Here is a 23,129-nt window from a genome sequence, read left to right as displayed (position 1 = left end):
TGCAAACTTTTTTCATTCTCTTTTATTGTTATTTGACAAGAGAGTGAGTATCTGTTTGTGTGTCTTCAACCACAAAAAAAAAAAAAAAAAAAAACAGTTTCTATACATGAATTTACAGTTTTTATTTTATTTGTTTGTGCTTTGGGTGTATGTGTGAGTAAGTGCTCTTTTTGTGTTTGTTAGCGTTGACCACCATTAATTTTTATGACACATCCGGGAGGCGGATGTTGAGTGTTTTCAATGGCTGTTCTAGCACAAAACAGTGAACAAACAAGCCAAACTAACAACCAAAACCATGAATGAACAAAAAAAATCATTATCACTATATATTTTTTTAGATTTTTACTTTACAGCCACTACTTTTTGACCACAAAAATTATATTGTGTTTCTAGTAGGAATGTGCGCTACGGAGTGCCTTGGAGAAATTGTTGTAGTTTTTAAAAATTTAAAGTGTAGTTTTTATCTTTATGCAAAAACTACACCGTACTTGATTGTTGGGGTTTTATTAGGGTTATTAAACATGTGTTTTTTTTGTAATACAAAGTGCTAAAGGAAGGGATTTTATTTTGCTATAAATTTAAGAAAAACATTTAAAAGTTTTTACATTGTGTGTGTTAAATTTACAAAATAAACTACGTAAAAGTTAAATATTTATTATCCTCTTCTATTCTTGTTTACAATCACAACAACATTTTTTGTTTTTGATATTTGAGTTGTAAAAATCTTTTGAGAATTACATTTCAAAAGTTTATTTTTGCCATTATTTAAATTTAAATACAGTTTATTTACATATATATTTAAATGTTGTTCACTTAAGTTAAGTGACTTAACACAATTTATACTTTCAAACTTATGAAATGTAAATAGAAGTGTCTGTGACTTGATTAATATTATTTTAGTTAAATAGCATAAACTTGTTTAAGAAAAGGATTTGAAAATATTTCATAAAGTTGAATGCTGTGGTCAGGCAACTGTATGAAAGCCAACTAACTAACTAACTAACTAAATAACTAAATAACTAAATAACTAAATAACTAAATAACTAAATAAATAAATAACTAAATAACTAAATAACTAAATAACTAAATAACTAAATAACTAAATAACTAAATAACTAAATAACTAAATAACTAAATAACTAAATAACTAAATAACTAAATAACTAAATAACTAAATAACTAAATAACTAAATAACTAAATAACTAAATAACTAAATAACTAAGTAACTAACTAACTAACCAACTAACTAACTAACTAACTATACCCTACAACACTTTAGTGGTGTAACGAACAATAGTATTGGTCCTATACCCACCTTAAAGTGTACCAAGCGGCTCAGAATCTCTATCCATCTGTCCTTCGTACATGTGAAGGTTATAATCAAACTACAGGTCGAAATTTTGAATAAAATTCAATAAAATTTGGTATTGTTGAAAATGGTTAAGATCGGTCCATTACTTCACCTATCCCCCATACAACTGAACCACGAAATAGAGCTTGTAAACCTTGTAATCAAACTACAGGTCGCCAATTTGGAGATAATTGAATGAAATTTAGCACATGATCTTCTATGGTACCGAAGGCGAAGCGTGATGAAAATGGTTTCCATCGGTCCATTATTTCAGCTAACCCCCATACAACTGAACTCGCCGAATAGGTCTTTTAGTTTGTAATTATGTTTAATATACTCATTTCTCGACAAAATGCTGCAAAACAAGTTCTATACTAGACATGATGACCCGCACGAATTGCATAATAATAGATCCTCATATGACCCTAGCCCCTATGAAAAGCCCCCATCAAAATTTTATTTAAATATCCACAATTTTATGTAACAACAAACGGCTTGAGTATGTATATCTGATGCAAGTTACAATTCAACTTAAATGCTTTATTATGGCAACTTAATCATGAAAACTTGACAAGGTTGCCAAATACTTAATATGTTTGCTTACAAACCACTACTTAAATAAGTACTTAAAAATACATAATACATACGTAATTCTCATAAATTTCGGTGGAGTGGTTTTGGAGTCTTATACCCTCTCTCTTTTTAACTAATCTTATATGAGCGGAAAGTTTAATGGACCGATCCTGATAAAATTTGTTAGAAGAGTATTTAGCTTATATTAGCATTTTTAAAACAATTATGACTGTTAAAGCTGTTATTTGAGGGCAACTAATTGCGAATGTACCACGGGCACCTGTTATTGACCTTTACAGTGCTGAATGCTTTCTTAGTAATTTTTCAACATTAGATGAGGAGGCTGTTGCCCACAGTTGAATGCCGTATAGCCATTTCGGTTTTATAACTGTTTTTACAAAAGCACTTTGTACTCCAAGTCTAGAGCTGACCGCGGTCCAATTATCCAGTACATTTGGCTTGACTTTAATTTTATTTGTGTAACCTTGGCTTCAATATGGTGAGTCCATGTTAAGCGGCGATCAAGGTGGCTACCAAGATATCTCACATGGCTTTGTTCAGAAATTTTTATATTGTTTATCTGTACGGGAGGACAATTTTTGTCGTCTTAAAGTAAATGTAACGTGAGTACATTTTGTTGCAACCGTTAAATATGGAATGACAAATCATTGTGATGCGCGTGATGTACTGAAGTATCTGATTATATGAAATACATTATAAGAATACTTATATGTAATGCACACGCTAAGTAGTAGTATTTCGAAAGTAAGTGGTAAGTACAAGCCATTAACGAGTTATTGCTGGTTATGTATACTATACATTGTATAGGCATTCAGAATAGCAAATATACTTTATAGGTTCTTAAAATTTAATTGTGAGAATAACAAATATAATGACAATCTTATATGACCCTTCCCACGAAGGTAGGAGTACATAATGTATTTCAAATATAAGTATGTTCTACTTTTTGTTATTTTATCAAAAATTTGTTTAATTAACTTTGTGCAAATACATATATACAATAGAAAAATTTCTTTTATATTAAAAAACAAGTAAAAGTTCTATATTCGGCTGTGCCGAATCTTATATACCCTTCACAATGATGTGTTTAAAGCCTTTTGTACCTTTTGAAGAACGAAAAAGTACCAAAAAGTCCCCATCTATGGGTCCTCAGTTAATCCGGGCCATACAAAGTTAATTACATGTTCCTAGGTTCAATATTGTAGAAATTGTAAAAAGTACCTTTTGAAGAACGAAAAAGTACCAAGAAGTCCCCTTTTACTGGTTCTCACTTAATCCGGGATATACGAACTAAATAACATGTTTCTAGGTTCAATATTATAGAAATTTCAAAAAGTACCATTTGAAGAATGAAAAAGTACCAAAAAGTACCCTTTCATGGGTCCTCACTTAATCCTGGCCATACATACTTAATTACATGTTTCTAGGTTTAATATCGTAGAAATTGCACAAAGAACCTTTTGAAAAACGAAAAAGTACCAATAAGTCCCCTTTTATGGGTCCTTACTTAATCCGGGCCATACATACATAATTACATGTTTCTAGGTTTAATATCGTAGAAATTGCAAAAAGTACCTTTTGAAAAACGAAAAAGTACCAAAAAGTCCCCTTGTATGGGTCCTCACTTAATCCTGGCCATACATACTTAATTACATGTTTCTAGGTTCAATATTGAAGAAATTGCAAAAAGTACCTTTTGAACAACGAAAAAGTCCCCTTTTATGGGTCCTCACTTAATCCGGGCCATACATACTTAATTACATGTTTCTAGGTTCAATATTGAAGAAATTGCAAAAAGTACCTTTTGAACAACGAAAAAGTCCCCTTTTATGGGTCCTCACTTAATCCGGGCCATACATACTTAATTACATGTTTCTAGGTTCAATATTGTAGAAATTGCAAAAAGTATCTTTTGAAGAACGAAAAAGTACCAAAAAGTCCCCTTTTATGGGTCCTCACTTAATCCGGGCCATACATACTTAATTACATGTTTCTAGGTTCAATATTGAAGAAATTGCAAAAAGTACCTTTTGAAAAACGAAAAAGTCCCCTTTTATGGGTCCTCACTTAATCCGGGCCATACATACTTAATTACATGTTTCTAGGTTCAATATTGTAGAAAATGCAAAAAGTACCTTTTGAAAAACGAAAAAGTACCAAAAACTCCCCTTGTTTGGGTCCTCACTTAATCCGGGCCATGCATACTTAATTTCATGTTTCTAGGTTCAATATTATAGAAATTTCAAAAAATACCTTTTGAAGAACGAAAAAGTACCAGAAAGTCCCCTTTTATAGGTTCTCACTTAATCCAGGCTCTACATACTTAATTTCATATTTCTAGCCAATAACAAAACATTAGTGCTGCTCTCGCTCTGCTACTCTTGCTCTGCTTTGCTTTTATAAACAAATTACAATAACAATATTTACCGTATTGTTATGTATTTTGTTTTTGTTTTTTGCAGTTTCTGTCTGAGCATGAATAAAAAATCTAAATTTTATATGAAATTTTCAGAGGTTGTCTCGGTTTTTTGCTCATATCTCCGTTATTTATGGACCGATTTTGCTGATTTTAAATAGCGTTCTTGCCGGTCGTATGTCTGATAGAATTATGGAAGATTCGGATCTCGCAGATATCTGGGGTCTTCTAAAAACTGATTTCAACAAACATACAGACAGACAGACAGACAGATAGACAGACAGACAGACGGACAGACAGACAGACGGACATGGCTTAATCATCTCCGCTACCTATAAGGATCCAGAATATATATATACTTTATAGGGTCGGAAAATTATATTATAGAAATTACAAACGGAATGACAAACTTATATATACCCTTCTCACGAAGGTGAAGGGTATAAAAAAAAATATTTACAAAAGTTACAATTCATACAAACTAATATTTCTTTATGTTTGCTGCTTAAAAATCTACAATCTTTTGTTGTAAAACTTAAGAAAAAAGTTGTAGGAGAACAAAGAATTTGTAATAAAAGTTTTACATATTGTTTGATAACCAAAACAATTTTGAAGTTTTCAATATTTTAAAAGTAACCATAAATAAAAAATATTAAATATACGATATATACCGATTTTTAAATGACCTACTTTTAAATATTATTGCTCTATGTCTCATGTCTAAATATTAAAATTAACATTAAGCTTATCATTTTTTATTTATTTTTGAAAATCATGGCTAATTGTGTTTAAGTTTTATGTTAAATAAATTATTTTCCATATAACCGCATTTGCAAAATTTCAATTAATCGACCTACATATATTTCTTCACTCCCTATTAGAGGAATAATTTTTGGTAGTGATTCTATATAGTTCGACACAAACGTATATTACAATCTTACTTGTTTACCTTTACTTCTTGTATATAGTTGGAAAATATTTTCTTCACTAAATTTATTTATTTCACAACAAAATACAAGTGTACATTTTTAAAAAGTTACAAGAAAAACTTTTACTCTTTCAATATGTACAACATTTTTTATCCTTCCTGAATCGTATTTCATGTACTATGTTGTAAATTTTTCTTAACATTTATTGCTATACACACATACTTATGCACATACATATATTTCAAGTGTTTTTTTAACATTTATTAAACTGTAGTAAATTATTTATATTTTTCTTTCTATTCTTCATCATCATTTCTTTAATAGAGTTTTTTTTTAAAAAATTTTCTATATGTTGCCACTGCATTTCTTAAATTATTGTTTGATCCAGTTCTTATGGATGTTTTGTTTAATTTCCCAGCAAAAATTTTAGGTGAACGTCGGGCCTGTTGTGCGCTTCAACTTTGACGAGTCTGGTATACCATTAACCATAGTGTGTTTAAAATAAGTTTAATAGGTATTATAATAATTCAAAAAATGTCTTAAATGTCCAAAATTAACTTATTGACACAACTTACTCTTATTTATAAATATATCCTTTTCCCTAATTTAATGAGGATCGGCCCATATTTGACCTATACTCCTATATAAAGCCTCATTTAGAAAATTATACTTTTAACTTGTTAAATAAGCGTATGTTCTTGTTGGTTTTGTTTTCAACACATGTATTCATCCTCTTTTTTATGAAATTTTATGAGGTTGTCTCTGATTTTTGCTTATATATCCGTTATTTATATGCAGATTTTGCTGAAAGCATGTTTGACCGATTTCTTGAAGATTTCTGCAGTCTTCAGAAAATTCATTTCAACAGACACAGACAGATAGACGATTAAAGCATAATCGACTCCTACTTTTATAAGGATCCAAAATAAAAAAAATTGGAAATTACAAACGGAATGAAAAACTTATATATACCTTTCTCACACACTTTAAATACGATCAACTTATTGCAGTAGGTCTGTGTGGGCACTGAAATAAGTCTGTTAATTAAATATATATCCGTGTTTTCGAACCACCAATTGTGCATCTGTGTGCTGCCCCTTCTATTGGCTTTAACCAGTGATTGCCTTCTATTTTTCCGGGTTTAATTACCAATAATTATACCCTACACCACATTAGTGGGTAGGATATATTGAGTTTGTGCTGATGTTTGTAACGCACAATATTATTGGTCCTATACCGACCTTATAGTATACCAATCGGTTAGAATCATTTTCCGAATCGATTTAGCTATGTCCGTCCGTCTATCTGTCCGTCTGTCCTTCCGTCTGTCTGTCCGTCCATGTAAACCTTGTAATCAAACTACAGGTCGCAAGATAATTCAATGAAATTTGGTACATGATATTCTATTGCCCCAGGGATGAAGCCAATTGAAAATGGTTAAGATCGGTCTATAATTCCACCAAGGCCCCATAGAACTGAACCCGCCAAATAGGGCTTTTAAGTTCATTATTATGTTTCATATACTCGTATCTCGACAAAATACTGCAAAACCAAGTTCTATACTAGTCTTGATGACCCTGTGAACTTTATAATTATAGGGCCTCATTTGACTCCAGCCCGCATCAAAATTTTACTTAGATATTCACAGTTCAAGGTTCAACCCTACTTGAATGCTTTATTATAAAACAAGTAGGAAAGTATAGTCGAGCATGGCCGACCATATGATACCCTACACCATGAGTATATTTTTACAATTTTTACTTTTATAAAATTTTTATTTTTTGTAAAGAAACTTTTATGTTGAATATTACCATAATTCCAAATTATTTAAGCCATTTATTGATAAAAAAAACTAAAATTTCTAAATGAGGCTTTATATAGGTCAAATATGGGCCGATCCTTGGTAAATTTGGGAAAAGGATATATTTCTAAATAACAGTTAGTTTTGTTGAGTTTCATTGCGATACAAATGGTTACAAGTCAATTTTAGAAGTTTAAGTCATTTTTGAAGGGGGGCTAGGGTCAAATATAGGCCGATCTTTACGAAAATCTGCAGTATAATTTACACTTATATAAAACTTATTTGTGCGAATTTTTAAAGAGATAGCAGAATATTTGACGTAATTATAGCATAAAAAGTTCAAATCGGGAGGTACGGTTGTATGGGGGCTAGGTGAAATAATGGACCGATTTCAACCATTTTCAATAGGCTTCGTCCTTGTGCCAAAAAACATGCTTGGTCCAAATTTCATCAAATTATCTTGAAAATTGCGGCCTGTACCTTGCGCACAAGGTTTACATGGACAGCCAGCCGGACAGACGGACGGATGGACGGACGGACATGTCTTAATCGACTCAAAAAATGATTCTGAATCGATCGGTATACTTTAAGGTGGGTATTGGACCAATATTTTTGTATGTTACAAACATCAGCACAAACGTATAATACCCTCCCCACTATAGTGGTGTAGGGTATAACTAAATCACATTTTATTCGTATAGAGGTGTAATGTGTTATATTAACATGGTGACGTCATTGGATGCATGTACTTACCACAAACGCTTACAGCAACAAAAAAAGTAATCGTTGTAAATTGCATGGAAAAAAGGTATACAGCGTCTATAGCTTCACAGGCTAGATGACTAATGAATTAGATTGCTTCTATGTAATCCATACGATATTTAGGAGTCTTTGAAAATTATGTCGTTAAGTAAGTATTTTCAATTGAAAGTAATTTTTGATGGATTGTTCTTATACAACAACATACTTTTCAACAACTACTAGATACCATCTGCATAACATTTCAGAACTTTTATAATGACTTAATAATATTATCTGTGTGATAACCATTATTTGAAAATGACAACATATTAACAAACTATGTGTGAGTGATTTTTTGAGCGAAGTTTATTGTAATTACTTATTTAAGCAATTATTCGTAAGTGAGAGTGTTAATCACCATGTTAAAATAATGACTGAAAATGCTTAGTAGTTGTCTTTTTAATATATGTTTTTGCTGGGTTGTTATTAAAGTTTTAATTGTTTATTTCCACATAATTGATTTAATTTTTTTTCTCCAAAAGGTTTATTTTTCCAAGGAGAATTCTACAATTAAAACCTAATTTAAACTATTAAAATTTTACTGGAAGCTGAAAAACCACAAATATTTTTTAATTAGTTTAAAATTAAACAATTTATTTAGTTTGTAAAAATATTTTTAAAATGTAAAATTTTTGTTGTTTAAAAAAATAATAAAAACGTTGAAAATTTTAAACAGTTTCTGGCAAAAGTTTATACAAAATTATTTAACTGTTGTATTAGGAAAACAATGATAAATTGAACAATGATATAAAATTAATACGTTGTAAATAAACTATAAACAGAACCTTTTATTTTCAAAGCTTGAATATAAAATCAGAAAGAAATTGAAATGCGTTCAATTGGAGGAAAGTACTGACCATGCTCGCTTACTAATAAACACTAAAATAAGTCATTACTAGTAAGTACTCTGTGGTTTTTACAGAGACATAAAATTTTCATTCTGTGAGTGTTGCTAGTGCCCAATAAGATGAAATACGAAAATGTAAGTGATTATAAAACTACTTAAGACCAATGAAGATTATAATTTATAGTAATATATTGAAAAGTATGTTGTAGTACATATAAGTACTATATATAACCAAGTATATGCTGGGATATTATTATTTAATATTTTATTTTCAAAGTTTTTATTAAGTTAATATTATATTATTTAATGTCTGACTATTAACATACATATATGTATATTAAGAAAAATATAAAAGCAAAGGTATAATCCTTCCTTTTCTTAAAATGCAAACAAAAGCCGTTTTAGTATCATCATTCCTTTATGCCTTTAATAATATTACTGTTAGAAATTGTAGAAGAAAAATTCTCAAATCTTTAATAAAAAAGTTGCTTTGAGTTACCAAATAATTATTAAAAACTAATCTCCTTTCAGGTTAAGCATATTAAGTATATGATTTTTATAGTAGTCTTTAGTATGCATCATTTAATAGTATTAAAAATGAATGGATTTGTAAAAATTTCATTTTTAGTCCCTTTTTCTCTCAATTTACAGCAATGGAATATGTTGAAGGAACAAAAAAAAAAGAGTCTATGCAAATTTTATCAATTTACGTCCGTATGTAGGACTATTGGTTTTTATTGATTAGTTAAGTTAGTAGGATGACTACATGTAAATACCCAGCAAAAACTTACCATGAAAAGTAATGACATAAACAGTTAAACTTACTACCTTTTAACACATTATTTCAACAAGGTAATGACATTGTATTCATGTATTTACCACGCTCGCTTACAAATAACAACATAAATAAGTGCTTACATATAAGTAGTTAAAAAGTTGCTTTGTTTGCTTAGTTATTTGATTGTGCGTCAATAAATGTACTTACGTATGCATTGTAAACCGTTAATAAGTAGTTCATATGTTAAGACTATTCGATCTCTAAAATATTACAAAGCAATGTGATTCTTCCAAAATCTGTAGAATACAAATCGCAGTTAAACTTTCTTATCGTTTGTCTATAATTTTCCATGACAAATTCCAAATTTTTTATGGTTCGACATGGATACTATAACCATACTATGTTCACTGTAACAATATATTGTTAACAAAAACATATAATTGTTATTTTAATTCGATTTAATAATATTTAGGTAAAGTAATCATGTTCATGGCAATTATAAATTTATAATATTACTGATACATAATCTGAAGGGTTTTGTGTCTTTATTATACCCGTATGACAGGGATGGCAATTTTATACCCGTATGACAGGGATGAAATTTTCTAATTGTACAAAACTGAATTTAAAAGTGTACTTTTTTTTGTTAGATTGTTTCAAATCTATATTTTATATCAATGTACAACTAAACAACATTTTAAACCGACTTTTTCGTTCAGTAAACTAATTAATATTTCAAGACAATAAACTAGTATTTAGAGATTTTTACTAGTCCAAAGACTAATTCTAGTTAAAAGCACTTAAAAACTATAGACTAGTCGTTAGAAAAGAAAATTTTTAGACCATTTTGTCAATAGACTGGTTCTTAGACTTATCAAAAGTCTATTGTCTCTCTATGAACTTGAGGATAGAGTAGTCTATAAACTAGACAAAATACTAGTCTATAGATTATTGTCTAGTCTAAAGAATAGCCCATATACTACTGCAAAGAATAGACAAGCGATCGGAAAAAAGTAAAACTGTCTGGATATAATCTATTCCAGGACTCATTACAATATCCTCCTCCAAAGTGTATAAAACATTTGAAATTTTCCTTTTACTCTTTCGAGCTAACTTTTTTAAACCCTTTAAAGATTTTGGCCAACTTTTGATCAACTTTCATTTCCTGTTGGTTTCATTCAGGAAATATTTTCTTGTTGCACAGTCAGTACTATGGTTCCTTATCGAATTTTAAAAGTATTTAGCCGTTGAAAGCATAGTAAGAACAAGCTAAAGATATTACTTAGATGAATTCATTTTGCCACATACAGTGTCTCTCATAAGTATTCGAATTTAGGTATAATATGAAAAGAAACCAAATTTAATAACATATTTTGTAGCAAAATTAATAATTTAATTTGTTCAACTGTCTAGACAGTCCTTAGCTTTGATATTACGCTTTTTAAAACTTAAAAAATTCACATTTACTTAAATTAATTTAGCTTTATTTAAAAAAAGTCTATAAAATTACTTCACAAAAGTATACGAATTTTTTATGTATTTCATATTTGTTGGTTTTGGTAAAAATTGTTTTAAGGGGTAACTATCAACCTAATGGATATATTTTTGGACCATTTAGTTCACAATTTTGGGGCATTTGTACCATCTTTTTATGTAATATTATTAAAATGGCGATTTTTGGCAATATTTGTAATTTTATCTACTTTTTTCCAGATATAAAACCAAAATTCGATATTGGGTTTTAATATACCTCTTGGGGTATCTAAAAATAATATTTTTTGTTATAAGAATCTGTATTTAAACGTTCCAAGTTATATTATTGGAATCGTTCTTCTATCGCTAATTCAATTTATTGGAACTCAAGTATATTTTTATAATACTAGGGTCAAAATTTTTCGGGGAAACTTGTCTTCTATATATTGTTTTAGATATCAGGTGTTTTACGTTTTAAATTTTTAATATATTGTGGAAGTGTACAACTCCAAAGCATGCCTCGAAGAAACGCCATTCAATATAGTGGAATCATTCTTTTTATAACCAATGGCCTCTAGGCTAAATGTCATCATATCATTATGGTTTAACTCAAAAATATTGGTATCTGTTTAAATATTATCTACTATGATCAAAATAAACCCAAAATTTTGAATGAATGTTATGAGTAGTAATAACTAAAATATACTGTATAGGATGACGTTTTGTTAAGGCATGTTTTGGATTTGTATACCGCTACGATGTCTTGAAAATTTAAAATATATTAGTGCTTATATCTACAATAATATATACTAGCCGACATTGTCGGAAAATATCGATCCTAGTAGTACGAAAAGGGTCTTAAGATCCAGATAATTTAATCTTGGAATGTTTAAAAACAGATCCTTATAACAAAAATTATTATTTTTAGATACCTCAAGGAATCTATTAAATCCCAATATTAAATTTTGGTTTTATCTGTGGAAATAGAGAAAAAATGGCAAATATGGTCAAAAATCGTAATTTTTTTGATATTATATGAAAATATGGTACAAATGCCCCAAAATAGTGGGCCAAATGGGCTAAAAATATATCATTTCGGTTGATAGTAACCTCTTTAAAAAATTTTGAGCAAAAATACCATTCAATTCTAATTTTTCTTTTTATATTATACCTGAATTCGAATACTTATGAGAGACACTGTATATTCTTTATCGTTAAATTTTGTTTTGTAGCCTTTGGAATATAATGAAACAGTCATAAATATGTTAACTATGCAGTAAACCTGATAAAATTTTATACAATAATGTTAGACAATAATAAAATTTTAAAATTAAGCCATACGTCTATCAAAGGCTAGCGTCCGAATCAAAAAAGCGAAAGAATCATAATAGTTGTACGTTAGAGTGTCCCAAAGAAAAGTCATTTAGGAATATTGAAACATCTCACATTAAACAAAAAATATTTTTATGCAGTAGCCTCCTAATACACACCCCATGTATGTATAAGACAACTGGTAGATACTCGTTAAATAAAAAAAAACAATTTGGCCACTTTTGATATAGAACATAGAATATCGAATATACATATTTAGGTTTGCGTGCGTTCTTATTTGTTTTATAGGCGTTTTGAAAAAATCCATTTAGAGTTCTACATTTAAACTTTAACAGAAACCATTTTTAAATCCTGCTACAATAGTAAAATACAGTCAAACGCATTTATAACGAACTACTGGGGATCAATCAGATTCTGTTGTTCCGAAAATAAAATTTCAATTTACGAAAAAAAGTACTATTGATGTTATTTGTTTTTATTCAAATTTCTTAACTAATTACGTTTTTTAATATGTACTATTTTATGATTTTAACACATAATTTTGCAGTTCTTAAGTGTCTAAATAAATAGTGAATATTTTATCCGGGGGTTCGTAAAAGCCAAGTTTGTTATAAAAGATATTTTTTATGTAGTTACCAAAATATCTGGAGTGGAAAAATAATTCGTAATAATAGAGAATTAGTTATAGGATAGTTTGACTTTGCATACATATGTATATATACTACGTAAATAATGTAAAAGAAAGAAGTTCAATTCTACTACAATATTAAATAATCGTAGCATTTAAAATACCAATTATGATTCTAACTTTAAGAAGGTTACTCGAAATGACCTGATTTGTTTTGTCTCGAAAAAAGTTTCTAACTAATATGAAATTTAAAGTACGACTATAACATTTAACCTTTATTGTAGTATACGAGATATCTATATTCTATTGCAGTCTAATATTCATATTTATATTATGTATGTAAAAAGTATGGAATAATCGATAACTATAACTTTCATAGCATTTTTTGCTATAACTTTATGTTATTTAAACTGTCTTATATCTATTCTGTTTTGATTTAATTTGTTATTATTTTAAGAAAGTTTGCAGAACATTACTAGTTGAATACTTTAAAAGAGATTTCAAAGTTAAATTTGTAAAGGTTTTATATGAAACCTATAAAACAACACCGTAGATGAATATGCAACTTTGAGAAATTCGTCCGAAATCATACGAAGAATACCCAGCAAAATCTTGGCAATGGCTAGTACAAATCCAACAACTTCACAGTGAAAACTTGGTAATTGTCTGTTCGTCTGTCTGTCTATCTATCTATCTATCTATCTATCTATCTATCTATCTATCTATCTATCTATCTATCTATCTATCTATCTATCTATCTATCTATCTATCTATCTATCTATCTATCTATCTATCTATCTATCTATCTATCTATCTATCTATCTATCTATCTATCTATCTATCTATCTATCTATCTATCTATCTATCTATCTATCTATCTATCTATCTATCTATCTATCTATCTATCTATCTATCTATCTATCTATCTTTTAGACATATACGCTCATTATTGGATAAGTACTTATATAAGTAGTGATTTGCATGCGATTTCTTATGCGGTGAAATTTTACAAAGATCGAGAAATAATTGAATTCCTTATTTGTAAGTACTTATATAAGTGCTGATTTTTAAGTTTGCCTCTAATGTCATCACCGAATTAATTGAAATGGTAATACATAAGTTGTAAAAGGCCGATTTTTTTAATTTCTTTTTATATTACTTTTAGAGATATTGATAAAATCTAACATCTAATGAATAAATAAAAAAAATTAAGAATATGTTTGTAAATTAAGATTTGTTATTGTTGTTTCAAAACACATTCATCAGTTTTAATAAGACCGTATTCATAATGAATAAAAAGAAAATTACAAAAGTACGAAGTTATTTATGTTAAAGTTGTTTTCACATAAATAACAAATTTCGAAAACTAGACAAAATTTCAATGTCCAAGACCACAATTTAATTTGAAATATGTATGTATAAATTATTGCTACAATAATTTTTTTATCCAGCTTATGGTTGTTTGAAATTTATGACATTTTTGTTAATTCTAAAGAACAATAAATAAAATGATCGCCTTATTTTAAAACACTCCAAAAAATAACATGGTCCTACTTCTCATACTTTTCTATAACTCATGTGGTGCGATGTAAGAAAAGTAAAAACCACAGGACAACATGTTGAAAGCAGAAACCATAATGATTATAATGAGAAAAAAGGACGAAATACAATTTTGTGAATAAACCATAACAAATGGAAACAACAAATTGGATATATTTTTATGAACAGAGAAAAATAGACATTTATTAGCAAATTCCTTTCTTTTAAATAGTAGTATTAGGATTCCAAATGGCAAATTTGAAGTAGAAATGATTTTAGTAAAATTTCTGAATAAGATTTTGTGCATTAAAAGGGATTAAAATGTAATACAAGAACAAATATACATATGGATGTGTCAGTATAGTAAACCCTTTTCATATATTTAGTTTTGTTAGAAAAAACAAGAATTTATTTGATTATATATGTATACATATGAATACTAAAAGAAATTTTGGAAAATGTTGGTCAATACTTCTTCTAATTTATTTTTTCTATATTGGAGCAATATAAGCAAAACGTAGCCACAGGGTAGGCAAAATAAAAATCGTTTAAGTTGTTTAGAAAATTAACAAAAATGTTGTGGTGTCTAGAAAAAAACTTCTTATAAAACATGTAATCTGAATTTTGATAATATCTAAACACAAACGAATCATATTGGGTTAATGCTAGGACATTTTGAAAGATTCGTTAGAATATCTTCCAACCTAAGAGTTTAAGAGAAACGATTTCCCGATGAGCTGAATACTAAGAACAAACCCAAAAAGAAAGACATAACTTTCTCAAGTTAGCCTCTAATCAGAGTCCTGTGGGTTACAGAGCCAAGTCTTCCATTGTAAAGAATAGCCCGGCATCCAAATCTACATACTAATAATAAGATAGTGGACTTCGCAATCGTCTTTAAGATCAGTTTGTATCCCAAAAAACTTTGTAAAATAAACCTACTCGCATTCCTCCCGGGGGCATGTTACCTTGGCGAGACCTCCGCCTTGGTGTTATTGCAATTCCGGGGTATAAAGAGGTTGCCAATACCTCCAGCCTGGCCGGGACTGAAAAATTGGTTACAGTCTACTGCTTGACTTAGTCCATGCATTGATTGACAGAGGTCTGACCAGAGAACCGCATAATCTGGTACTACGGGTGGCCAGTTGTCCGCAGGATTATGTCCTGGCTGTCAGTTGGTTGTGGTTCGGGATCCACGTAGTGGCGGTGGTTTAAACCCAAATTCGCGGGGAGAGTAAGTAGCGGTTAAAAGTCTGATGTATGATGAAGTCAATATTTCGGGATAAATTCGGTGCTGTTGCCAAAAACAACAGATACCCCACAGAGGAGTGACTGTGGGACTAAGCGTTGGAAATGAGTTGGTATTAATTGTATATGTTACGGGATGAATGTGAGGTTTGGCGGGCCTTATCCCACCCGTCTACCTAATGAATTTGCCGTATACATATGATACCATTGAATTTTCCTTCCTTGTCCAGATACGTTCAGAGTATACTCTGCTAATATCAGAATTACCACAGTGTGTCCCTGTGAGTAAGAACAATGTCTTCGGCTTATTGATGGATCGTACTTCGGTCCACCAGTTACGTCTCTAGGTGCTGTTGCCGAATCAACAGAGGCCATCTAATGGTCAGAGATTAGTCAAAGCCAAGCGGCTATAATTATTACGAGAATTGACGAAAACCTATTGCTGGACACATCGTCAGTTTATATTGAACATATTGAACGGATATACACAAACAACAAACGTGTTCGATTGCATACCAGAAATAGAAATTGCTCGCATCTTTTAGACACTTGTACCATATACACATTTAGATCACATTCAAGCGGAACATTGGATCTAATCTGGAAGATAAAACATTCTCTTAAAAACCGGAAACGGAAATTTACTACCAGCTTCCTGAGCTCAATACTAGCAGTAGGCGGAAGTCAGTGCTTTAACGAACTATTTGTGGGTTGCATATGGTGTACACGATTATAGCAATATCAACTAATAAGATCAAAAATCTAATGACTTTAAGAGAGCCATAAACAATTTTTGGTACCACAGCACTTTGGTATAAAAGGCAATGAGAAGAAGTTTTATATTACTTAATGTTCCCAGCAGTTCGACAAAGAGCCAATGAATACGTAAAATACAATCATTTACACTAATGTGTAACAATAAGGTTGATCCTAATTTCTATATATTCGTCACCAATGTAGGTACTCTTCGTAAAGGAGAGTGAAGGCAGTCGTCTCTTTACTGTACCCTAGGTAAACGAGTGAGGGGACACTTGAACATTGTCGTTTGCTATTGTACTTCCCTATATGAAAGCATTTTTGGTCATTCATGACAACTTTGTTGTACAGTAAGTAAGCAAGAGAGTGGCAGTCTATCACTCAGTCTCCGAGTAAACGAGGTAGGGGATACCTGAATAAACTTAAGAATTGAAGAGAAAAAGAAAAAAAAAACATGATCAGATTTGTTTTAGTGCAAAGACAACGAACAGTTATACTATTTGATCACTATTTGATTTTAATAAGCTGTTTCCCAGAGTCATTGAATAAAGTAAAAGACAGTCAAAAAGACAGAGAAACATAATTTCTCAGGAACATCTATTGGAAATTTGTGAGAACACTGGACCCACAACCTAACCTAAGCTATAATGGCTATAAAAGTTTTCTAGAACATAACATTTTGTGTTTATGCTAGCAAACATTTATCAGAATTTCATGGAAATCAGCGACATTATACACATAAAGATTTAAACTACTTTACATTTAAACCACACAATTCACTATTTCTTTTAATTTAACTTAATTATTAAAACAATCAAAAGCCACCAGAAAGTATTCAAATATTAAATATTAAAAAAATATAATTTCCTTTACATTTGATGTTAATACTTTTACATAATTTATAGCCTCAATTAAGTTTTATATTCAACAATCATGTTTTACAAGTGGATATACTAAATACCAGAATTAATTTTAATGGTCTACTTACTTAATGGATCAAAGCCAGTTATAAATTCAGGACAACGTTCATAAGCAGATGTACCAGCAGGAGTATCCGGCCAACAGAGCCAACCATCAAAAGTGCCCGGACAAAATTTATCTAAATGAAAGAACAAAACACAGAACACATTATGTTAAGGACATACTTTATGAAAAACCACAAAATTAACACCATTTTCTATATAATTAACAGTCAGAAACAAAAGAAATACTTAAGTGCTTGCTTGAAGGATAGGTTAGGATATAGAGGAGGTACGGTAATTAAAACACAGATGAAATATTATAGTGTGATGTTGAAGAAATTTTTTTTTTCAATAAATGTAAATTATTTCACCAAATGTTGTTCATAAAAAGACTTTTCAGATAGATTTTTTTTTGGATAAGCTTTCATAAATAGAATGTAAATGTACAGAATTAGTACTTCATGAATAACTTTCAGGGCGACCAATCAACATCAACATGGCCCTAAAGTAGCTTTTTTCTTTTTAGTGCAACCAAAAAGGGTTTATCATATTATATCCGAGGGAACCTATACATAATTTAACTGATTTGATACGATGATACAAGACCAGACATGAAATCGTAATATGCCATAGTTTGTTCCCTTGAGATGTAGTGATTTTAACATTGAAGGCAAATATCGGCTAGGTCTGATGGAAAATTTTTTGAAGACCAAGAATTGTATGCTTCAATTTTAGAAGATTATTGCAGAATCCTTTTGAGCAGCGGCATAAGTAGCACAAGCAAAATTAGAGACATGGCGTAGCAAAATACCCAAGGCTGTCAGGTAGAGCTTTATTACAAACTGCTTAAACCTCACCATTTCTGGGAACCTGTATAAAATGGAACTAATTGATTTTATGTGAGCGTAAGCTGAGAAAGAGTTAGTGGCCTTACACGAATGTGAGTCCAGAAAATTCGTCGTCGGAATAGTTTTTGTTTCGATTAATCGATGCAGAACGTTCTCTTTCTTAGAGATAGACTTCAATACAGAGCAGAAATAATTATGAATCTTTCAAATTATTTCTGCTCTGTAATAATGGGGGGTATAAACACCTTGCTATTTGGGACATTGTCCAGTGTCATAATACACCATAGACATTGTGGCACTTTTTATATTAACCTTTTTAGCGAAATAAAGTTTTATTCTTCATATCGTTTATACACGCAGAGAAAAAACATAGTTCGACATGGTTACTATAACTAAAGTATGTTCACTGCAACAATTTATTGTTATCAAAAACATATAATTGTTATTTTAATTTTATTTAAACAATATTGTTACTGTAATCATTTTCATGTTAATGGCAATTATAAATTTGAGTATGATTCACTGAAAAATAATTATTTTTTTCAATAACTAAGTAATGGTAAGGACTAAAACATATTATGTTACTATCAACTATTTCAACTTACTGATAACCATTATATAGTATGTTGCTATATGTTGTATAACCATTATATGTTATGTTGTTATAAATAACCATTATATGTTTTGTTGTTCTATGTTTGCTGCTACAACAACAAAACAACTTTAGCCACACAACTCACACATATTATTTTGTGTGTGTGTGTGTGTTGTTTAAAGCGACAATAAAATGAGTTGAAATAATTCCCATTTGGTTTATAGCATTATATATATATATATAAGTATTTCACTTTGTATACAATAATGTAGTTATGTTTTTGGGAGTCAAATTGAAATTTGTAAATCGGTTTGAGTAATGAAGGTTTTTACTTTTTTAGAAACTCTAATTGTACTGATTCAGTAATCAAAATATATTTGATTTCGAGTACATATTTTTAACGATATTTTGATCATATTATAGTCATGTATAACAAACAATGTTATGGTAAATAAAAAATATTATGATAAAATGTTTTAGCTGAATTTAACCATAATATGATATTTTAAAATTGTTACAATAACCATAATATATTTAGACTACAATCATAATTTTAACCATAATATGTTGCTCTTAGAACATGGCTACCACAACCATGTTTTTTCTCTGCGTGTACTGATGGCGTAACGGTATTGATATTAGGTAAGTGCAGCAATTTTATGTGGAATCAGTGTGAATCTGCTGAAAACGGATCTTTGAACTAAGAGGTATAAAGTTTAAAACTTTTTGCCACCAAAATTGAACGGAATATGACTTAAGACATTAAATTTTTCTATTTATAAAACTTATATACCAGGGTAATGTAGTATCAAGGACAGCCGCGGATCTAGCTCCAGCGTTTAGGGGGAGGTAAATTTTATTTTGTTTAACTTTTATCTTTATCTTTTTCCTAATTTTTATATTTTGTATGAGGGCTAACTATTACGCTCTGAAACCTCACTTTGATAGAGATAATAACGGCCCTACTTCAAGGCCTCTAAACGATGGTCCTAGGTCAAGTTATATGTTTATCTTCCTAGGGAGCAGATATTAGTAATTTCTGGACCCTATGCTACTGGCAATCATAAGAGAAGAATGTGTCAAGCAATTATAATGTCCGACATTCATTGAGAAAATTATTTTTATTTTTTATAAATTATATGCGGTTATATTACGCAGAAATAATTATGAATCTTTCAAAGTGTGGTATAAACACCTTGCTATTTGGGACATTGTCCAGTGTCATAATACACCATACACCATTGTGGCACTTTTTATATTAACCTTTTTATCGAAATAAAGTTTTATTCTTCATATCGTTTATACACGCAGAGAAAAAACATAGTTCGACATGGTTACTATAACTAAAGTATGTTCACTGCAACAATTTATTGTTATCAAAAACATATAATTGCTATTTTAATTTTATTTAAACAATATTGTTACTGTAATCATTTTCATGTTAATGGCAATTATAAATTTGAGTATGATTCACTGAAAAATAATTATTTTTTTCAATAACTAAGTAATGGTAAGGACTAAAACATATTATGTTACTATCAACTATTTCAACTTACTGATAACCATTATATAGTATGTTGCTATATGTTGTATAACCATTATATGTTATGTTGTTATAAATAACCATTATATGTTTTGTTGTTCTATGTTTGCTGCTACAACAACAAAACAACTTTAGCCACACAACTCACACATATTATTTTGTGTGTGTGTTGTTTAAAGCGACAATAAAATGAGTTGAAATAATTCCCATTTGGTTTATAGCATTATATATATAAGTATTTCACTTTGTATACAATAATGTAGTTATGTTTTTGGGAGTCAAATTGAAATTTGTAAATCGGTTTGAGTAATGAAGGTTTTTACTTTTTTAGAAACTCTAATTGTATTGATTCAGTAATCAAAATATATTTGATTTCGAGTACATATTTTTAACGATATTTTGATCATATTATAGTCATGTATAACAACAACAACAATGTTATGGTAAATAAAAAATATTATGATAAAATGTTTTAGCTGAATTTAACCATAATATGATATTTTAAAATTGTTACAATAACCATAATATATTTAGACTACAATCATAATTTTAACCATAATATGTTGCTCTTAGAACATGGCTACCACAACCATGTTTTTTCTCTGCGTGTACTGATGGCGTAACGGTATTGATATTAGGTAAGTGCAGCAATTTTATGTGGAATCGGTGTGAATCTGCTGAAAACGGATCTTTGAACTAAGAGGTATAAAGTTTAAAACTTTTTGTCACCAAAATTGAACGGAATATGACTTAAGACATTAAATTTTTCTATTTATAAAACTCATATACCAGGGTAATGTAGTATCAAGGACAGCCGCGGATCTAGCTCCAGCGTTTAGGGGGAGGTAAATTTTATTTTGTTTAACTTTTATCTTTATCTTTTTCCTAATTTTTATATTTTGTATGAGGGCTAACTATTACGCTCTGAAACCTCACTTTGATAGAGATAATAACGGCCCTACTTCAAGGCCTCTAAACGATGGTCCTAGGTCAAGTTATATGTTTATCTTCCTAGGGAGCAGATATTAGTAATTTCTGGACCCTATGCTACTGGCAATCATAAGAGAAGAATGTGTCAAGCAATTATAATGTCCGACATTCATTGAGAAAATTATTTTTATTTTTTATAAATTATATGCGGTTATATTATGCCTATAGAAACTTTTGGGATAAGTCATAAAATCGTTTAGAAATTTCAGATATTTAAAAAAAATCTATTTTGCCCCACGGTACAGCATGTAATGAACCTAATTTTACACTTTATTTTATACAGAATATTTTCAAAAATAAAATTTTTCTTTTACCTGTTACAAAATTTGTCCCTGTTGTTGCAGCAGCTGTCGCAGTTTGATTAAGACGTTCATAACACTCATTGCGCAAAATTTCAAAAGGATCTGGTGGGGTTTCATTAACTTCTGTTTGTTCTTCCACTCCTGCTGTGGCTGATGATGCTGACACTGCAATCGTGGCTTTGGCTGTTATAAAGGAACTAGCTGTTGTAGTGGTTAGAATATCCATACTGCTGCTACCACTATTTAACATGACAAAGAAAAAAACTTCTCGTCTTTTTGGTTTTCCTCGAATTTTAACTAAATTAATATTTTGTAACAAATTTAGAAATGTTCTTGTCCTTCTATAAGTTAAAAAAAGAATACTACAGGAAACAGAAATGTTTATTTCAGCATGCTCTATTTAACATAACTTGGTAAACACGCATAATTTCAGTTAGATTTAAAATGAATAAATTTTCTTGTTTTTATTTTTACTTAAAAAAATGGAAATACGAGTAAATTTTACTGCAGTTCACTTTGTTGTTGCTTGTTTGTTGATGAAAGGATTTAATTTACTTATTGCTGATTTTTGTCCTTGTTATATTTTATTATGGTTTCCGTTTCCTTTAAATTTTAAAATATATTTGAAGTTTTCATGAGCTGGTTAATATTACAATGAATATATTTCTGTAAAGAGAAGCAAACGTAGAAAATATGTTTTATAATGATGAAGGACATTTTAAGGACTAGGAATAAATATAAATACTTATGTAAGGTAATTAAATATACAATAAATTTGTATGTCATATCAAAGCATTGTAAGCTAAAAATATTAGTTCTTCATGTTTTAATTACTACAATTTTTAGCTATAATGTAGACTAGGCATAACTACCGACTGGACTATAAGCTAAACTATTATTTAGACTATGAACTAAAAATTTAATAGACTTAACACTAAACAATAGACTTGACTATAGACTAGACTTTAGACTACCCTATAGACTAGACTATTCTATAGACCAAACTATAACCTAGACTACAGACTAGACTACTGAGTAGAATACAGACTAGAGTACTGAGTAGACTACAGACTAGACTATACACCAGACCTTAACCTGATTATAGATCAGGCTATAAACTAGAATATAAACTAGACAAGACTATAGACTAGACTATAAACTAGACTATAAACTAGACTATAAACTAGAGTATAAACTAGACTATAGACTAGACTATAGACTAGACTATAGACTAGACTATAGACTAGACTATAGACTAGACTATCCTATGCTACTGGCAATCATAAGAGAAGAATGTGTCAAGCAATTATAATGTCCGACATTCATTGAGAAAATTATTTTTATTTTTTATAAATTATATGCGGTTATATTATGCCTATAGAAACTTTTGGGATA

The 23,129-nt window shown here is 29.8% G+C and overlaps 1 protein-coding gene across 1 annotated transcript in view; it reads right to left on the bottom strand.

Moving 5' to 3' along the window:
- The window catches only part of LOC111685662 (calcitonin gene-related peptide type 1 receptor), a 66,769-nt gene extending 44,785 nt beyond the window's left edge, over window positions 1–21,984 (bottom strand). The window contains 2 exon segments of the mRNA XM_046953943.1: window positions 17,483–17,593; window positions 21,747–21,984. Of these exon segments, the coding sequence (XP_046809899.1) occupies window positions 17,483–17,593; window positions 21,747–21,984 (349 nt within the window).
- Window positions 21,985–23,129: the final 1,145 nt, after the last annotated feature.

This window comes from Lucilia cuprina, chromosome 6 (assembly GCF_022045245.1).
Source record: "Lucilia cuprina isolate Lc7/37 chromosome 6, ASM2204524v1, whole genome shotgun sequence".
Lineage (NCBI taxonomy): Eukaryota > Metazoa > Arthropoda > Insecta > Diptera > Calliphoridae > Lucilia > Lucilia cuprina.
Note: the sequence above shows the minus strand (reverse complement) of the source record. Positions and strands in the feature narration are given on the sequence as shown.